Source organism: Lates calcarifer, linkage group LG23 (genome assembly GCF_001640805.2).
Source record: "Lates calcarifer isolate ASB-BC8 linkage group LG23, TLL_Latcal_v3, whole genome shotgun sequence".
Classification (NCBI taxonomy): Eukaryota; Metazoa; Chordata; class Actinopteri; family Centropomidae; genus Lates; species Lates calcarifer.
This window is the reverse complement of record NC_066855.1, coordinates 8,533,272-8,539,919: the sequence shown is the minus strand read 5'-3', so window position 1 is coordinate 8,539,919 and position 6,648 is coordinate 8,533,272. Positions and strand designations below refer to the sequence as shown.

Genomic DNA, 6,648 nt, shown 5'->3' with positions numbered 1-6,648 from the left:
TATATTTTCTTACTTTGAAGAATAATATGAATATATGATGCTGCTCCTGGTGACTTTGTTAAATTTTAAGTGAAATTGTACTTTGTCTCAATAACAGCTTGATCCAAACTACTGCACCAACTACTTGGATGATCATCATCTAACATCAATCCACAGAAAATACACAGCAGTTACCCTTCGTGATGCCAAGTGGTAAGAAATTCAGTCACTAAATCAGAACAGCTTCAAAAGTCACATTAGATAAAATTTCAGATACTGTCAAGTGTGACTTACCTGCAGATAAAAGACTTGTCAGAATCAGAACGCAGATACATTTCTTCAAAGCCATTGTGTGACTGCCCTGTTCTTGTTTGTGACTCTTTATATGCTTGGGTTGACCAGTAACCTGCCATGATGTGTGCCCCTCCCACTAGGCACCCCATTTACCAGTCAGTAAGCAAATGAACAATTTCCTTGTTCCTACTGTGTAATTTTTGTGGAAAAGTATTCCTGTAATGTTATTTAATATGTACATAGTAGGCCACTGCCCTACTATAAGTCCATTTAAGAATTAATGATGATGTGAGATTTGCAACGCACAGACACGACTAGATAGAAATTAAGTGTAGAAGAAATACTAGCATTGTATACCCCACCCCCCAAAAATAAATACATTTAAAAAATAAATTTAAAAAATACTGAGATATTCACATTTTCTCTTCCTCTGTGTCCACAGCAAAGGCGTGCGGTAAAACCAGTTAATGTGACATTTCTCTAAACCTATTGTGAGGGCAAATACCTAACATGTCCCACACTTGAGAAACACATTGCAGTGGAACATTTTCACAAGATGTGACCAAATCCTGTCTGCTGTCATTGTTTGTGGGACAATGGAGCATTTTAGCACCTTGGCTTGGTGCGTAGAGATGAAAAATGTTGTTTCAGTGACAAAACACATCCTGGTTATGTCACTGGTTACAACTACCTGTTGTGTAATGCTGATGAGACAGCATGTAACATTCAGGCTACTCATGCTTATAGCTCATTATATTAAAAATACATGCTTCTCTAATATTTCTAATCTGATTAAGAGAAATATATCTATTAGTAATGTGTGTTTTCATATTGAGTAATTCTAACTCATAACACAAACCACTGGCATCATTCATCACAATCAAAAACAACAATTATCAGATAGGGGTTATGGGGTTTGTTGGATAGAAAGGGGTTAATCAGCTGCAGTGTTGTAATCTAACCACAGCACATACCCATGTGTCAAATAAATTGATACAGATGGGTGACAAACTAATGGAAGTGTCATAGTAAGGTGTTGTTCTACCTTGAGCCTCCAAAACAGCTTCATTGCTTCCTTGTCATAGATTCTCTAATGGAAGGATAAACAACATCCAACCATAAGATATCCTCTGATTTGGTGTTTTGGTGATGGTGGTGGAGAGAGTGCTGTCTAACACATTAATCCAAAATCTCCCACATCAGTTGGGTTGAGATGTGCAAGTCATTTGCTATGAGGTAGATGAAGCTGTGTTGAAGCATTGAGGATTTCAAGCCAACTGTACTGAAAGTGTTCACTACTTAAAATTGTCACCACAAGCTCCTCCACAGCTAAGTTATGAACATTTCAAATAATACAAAAAAACACATTCAGTGAGCCCTACCCTGTATAGAGGTATTTGCATTTGTTATGGCTGCACTCATTTATTCAAGTTTTCCCTTTAATAAGTAACCCATCTGTATACTTAAACATTTCAACCAGCACCTTTACACAACAACTCATCGCTGAGAACTACTGCACTTGTCTTTCACTGCAATGCCTAAAAAAAGAAACCAAACACAAAGCCAAGGCGTTCGACCAGAGTGATGAGCAGCTCCTGCTGACATGTTGAAGACGTTGTTCACATAACAAAAAAAACAATAGCTTGCTATAAGGTCATGTTATGGCTGTAACCTTAACACCTCATCTTTCATCTTTTGTGTATTCTTTAAGTGCAAATATGCATTCTGACAGTAAGGAGAAAACCCTTTTCAAATGCAGTTACATAACATTTCAAAACTTGAATTGATGCAGATGGGTGACAAAGCATGCTGTTTGCTTACGTAATATTTCTCTAGCCTTGCTCTCAGTGAAATTTAATGCCCATTCAATTGTCATATTAGGACATAATAGTGACTTCCTTTATCATTTAGTACTAAAAAGTGTTTTTAATACTTTTCTAGAAAAAATGCACAACAAACTTAATAATAATACAATTCATATGCAACTACTACTGCTGCCCTGAGACGAAGTAGTAGATTGCTACATGCTGATGTCGCTTACGTGGGCATTTTCTGGATGCACTCACAGGATTGTAAGGAAACAAAAGTTGTTGAATATGAGCACAATATGAGTTTGACCTATCACCTTTCACTATTAATAAATAACAAAGACTGAAGTTCTGTGTCGTCACAAATCTTCTCCAGTACATTAAACAGGCAGCAGCCCATTGTTGGACAATAAGTAAAAAACAAGGCCTTCCATTCAAGTTTTAATGCTTTCCTCCTTCCTGGAATGATTGCGTGATCAAACATACCTGAGAAATACAATTAGGCTGTAATTATAGTTTTTTACCTATTCCTGTCAAAAATGGAGAATTGACATGCAGACGTTAAAACTAAATATGGGCGCAGATCTGATTTAGTTTTATCATAACTGATCTGAGGTTATTAGTGTTTGCACTGCCGAGTTGATCCCAGCTCACTTGAGAAATTGATAATGCAGAGATTTACTGTATGTGACTCTTGCTTTCACATGTTATTGTCGATGACAAATGCTAATGTTGTCACAAAAAATCTGGAACCTCTTGCAGCACTTGATGAATTAAACTCAAGAGACGTGTGCATTCACACCAAATGAAGGAAGTTCAGTTGTGCTACTTTATTTCAGTGGTTGGAAAAATGCAACCTTTATGGTTCACAGTATTGCTCCAGACCACTGCTTGAGGTAGGAGCAAAGCAGGCTCGTCCACTATCTCAAAGAGGAGAAGCAGCATTGTCAGGATGACATGAAGATGACAACTGAGTGAGTCACCTGTTATTAAGAATCCACTTTAATTTTGTGGAAAACTACTATGTAGGAAGGAATCTGTGTGAAGGGGGGATAAGTGAAAGAGTAAATAATCATGTGAATGTTGGAGTTCATGAGATACAATCTGAAAAGAAGCTAAAATTAACCATGAATGTTGTCATTGGTGTTTTTCTCCCAAAGTGCCATCTGTCCACACTGCAAGACAAGTGGCATGTGGAAGACAGACAAAAGGTGCTGAAACCTTCACTTTACAATTACATAAAACAGAGAAAAGCAAAACATTTTCATGTTCATGAAGCTGGAATCAGAAAAATAATTAATCAGTTATCAGAACATTTTCAGGATTGACTAATTAACTAATAATTGCAGCTCTAATTTCATGTATCAAAATAATGTTTTCATGTCAGTTTTAAATATTCTTACTTTATGTGTTCGTCTATCATCAATCCAACAGAAATTAGAAAATTAGATACATTGTTTTTTTCATTATTAAAACTGCTCCACCCATCTACTTTCTAACTTCATCTACAGTGCTTATCTGCAATGTGATAATATTACAGTAGGAGAATATTTTGCAAGTTAAGAGTCACATTTTTCAGTTAAAGAAAATGCTTTTGTAGCCGTTCTTTTTTGTGTGTGTGTGTGTTCTTCTTGACTGAGGTCTAATCTTTGTTTTGTGTTTTTTATTTAACAAGGTTTTTCTTATCAGCCACATATTTGTGCATTGTTGGACTCTGGACTCAGTAAACTCATGTAAAATAGAATTGTGGACAATGTGATTACTTATCAGATGCTTTGATGACAGTCATAGTGTTCTGTGGTAGCAGAGGTGAAGTCATACAGCTTGGCTGACATCCTAAACTACAGATGTGATAACTAAGGATCATATGGCAAAATGATTCTAAGAAGTGCAAATGATTCACATTTCACAAGTTTGAGCCAAATTTTTTTTATAGATTTATAGATAGTAGAGACTGAACAGAAATAAAGCAATAATTAATATATATCACTGATAAATAAAATGACTTGTGCAAAAGGTTAATAAAATATTTCATTAATTTATCTCTAATTGTACCATAAGATGACTTTACAGTTTTTAAGTAACATAATTTAGTTGTAGTTCCAGCTTTCTGCAGAGCTGCAGTTCTGGACATGTTGTTCCTTATAATGCCTATGCCATTATAAAGTAGGTATGAAGAGTTTCAGCAGCATGCACTGTCCCTGTTTAAATAAATAAAATAAAATTGTTACAGACCTGCAGATTTGGACAATGCACCACTATTGTGCACCACCTCAGTAACAGTGTCTGCAAATTTGTTGCTTGAGCCACCTGTAAGAGAACACTGTTAGAAAATCCCCTTTTCCAAATTGCTGCAGTTTTTTCAGCTGTTTCTCTGTGGGTTTGGGTTTCTATAGTATACTGTATTTACCATTTACACCTGCAAAGAGTGAGTCTTGTTACTTTGAGCAAATTCTCTGTTGTGCACTGATTAGAGGACAGACTTCATACTGCTCAGGATGTCACTGTGTGCCTAACTATGGCTATAGGCCTATGAAAAATAAACTAGTTTCTTTAGACTTTTTGTGTTATCCTATTTCAGTCATGCATGTAATAGTAGATTATGTCTCTTAAAATAGAGCACTAAACTTGACTTGTGTCCCCTTTCACCATGCACTACATGATGATAACTTTCAAGTATTTTTAAAAAGAGAATATTTCCTACACAAAGGTTAAACTTCCCTACATCTTGGTAAAAAGTAGCCAAAAAGCTCTGTTGTTATTTGAATAGGGAATTGAAATAATATTTGGCATTTAGGTCCATCTATTGGTGAGACTGAGTAATTGCAAGACACAGTATTGCTTTATCACCTGGTAATTTACTGTACTCAGTGTATATCCACTTTTAGGATGTCTGTGGACTTCACAAGCCAGGCTTAAATCACACAAGACAAGTAGTAGTGTTCAAAATGTGTAATTAGCATAACAAATGCATCATGATATACAAAAATGACTGCTGCTTTATCAAGTTTCTGTTCTGAAGATCATCCAGTCACATCCAGTCCTTTTTCTCTGAAATTATATATATATATATATATATATATATATATATATATATATATATATATATGTGTGTGTGTGTGTGTGTGTGTGTGTGAACAGAATTTGTTCATTTGTTGTTTGTTCAGATCCAGTGTGGCTCAGCAGAAAAAAAACAGAAGAAGGTGTTGAATTTTACAAGTAGCACAGTCTATCCAGCCTTTTCCTTCATTGCTTCAATTGCTCTCCTTCGTTTGACGTTGGTGAAGAGTAATGCAAAGTTGATAATATATGTTGATACGCAGACCATGCAGAAATCCCCAAGAACAAAGGCGAGAATACATGCAAGATAGAGCGAGCCGGCCACCGACACCCAGGAGGAGAAGACCAAAAACACTGCTGCTTTCTTGGACAGTGACAGACCTGCAAAAAAACAAAGTTTTCAGATCATCAAGAGAAGAAAACGACAAGAGATTTTCATAATCTATGACTGATAAGCTTGACTTAATGGCTTAAAGGATAATTCTGTGCAACAATCAAAAATAATGCTATACTAAAAATATGCAATACTGAAATACCTTCACAAAATTCTGGAATATTTTGCCTAAAAATGCACAACCCTGCACTATAATTTGCAGAGAACAATGAGAGACTAACCAAGGCCCATCTGCAGAGTGTAAAATATGATGCCAAGCACGCTGTTGGGCTGGTTCAGAGGGCTATCTTTGGCCACAAAGAACTGGACCAAACCAAAACCACGTCCCCATCTGACAAAAAAGAGAGGGAAACAGTAAGAACAAGTCATTATTGAAAACAAAACGAAAAAATAGTTTACATACTGCTTTAAATTTGCATAAAAATGATCAGGCATGGAGGGATTCTTTGATGAAATGTATTTTGATAGGGCAAGTGAAGTGAAGGGATATCTACTCTCAAAGTGTAAAATAGTAGCTGATGAGAAGTACTTCCAGAGGAATGTAACACGTGGCAATGAAAGAGGCTGGAACTGCCAGGAAAATATTCAGATTTCACAGTTTATAGGCAAAAGTTAAATCATGAAAGGAGCCAATGCTCGATAAAGAGCAAGTCGAGGACTGCTGGTTCTACACAACAGCACGGACGTGAAGCATTAAAACAGGAATAAAAGAAAAAAACACCTACCTGGACGTGAAAACTTTGGAGCAGCTCACAGACTCCCCCAGGTCGCACATCGCCCTGTAATCTGGGTTTCTCTCCCGGGACAGCTCGACGTGGAAGCGCGTAAACAGACAGCACCAAGCCAAAAACGCACAAAAACACGCGCACCTTTCTCTCCCATGTCGGCATCCTCTGAATACCAACCGCTGCCATGTTTTCAGAGGACGTCTTTGATTTGTGACACGACTCCAAACAGTTAAAAGATAAGTTACAGTGTCTCAGTCCGCTTCAGGGTTTTCATTCAGTCTTCACTAAACTGTCCTCCTGCTGAAGGCGACGTGTTAAAAGCCAGATTCTGGCTTTTGATTGGTCTGGTCGATTTTTGCAGCTGTCTTTCATTGGACAGTCGGGT

The 6,648-nt window shown here is 36.9% G+C and overlaps 1 protein-coding gene across 1 annotated transcript; it reads right to left on the bottom strand.

The window, feature by feature from the left end:
* Positions 1-5,018: 5,018 nt before the first annotated feature.
* vkorc1 (vitamin K epoxide reductase complex, subunit 1) lies at positions 5,019-6,590 on the bottom strand. Its single transcript, XM_018678351.2, is given in 4 exon segments — positions 5,019-5,522; positions 5,757-5,866; positions 6,261-6,352; positions 6,354-6,590. Coding segments are annotated over 4 exon segments (510 nt in total). The 5' UTR covers positions 6,450-6,590; the 3' UTR covers positions 5,019-5,310.
* Between the last annotated feature and the right edge of the window lie 58 nt (positions 6,591-6,648).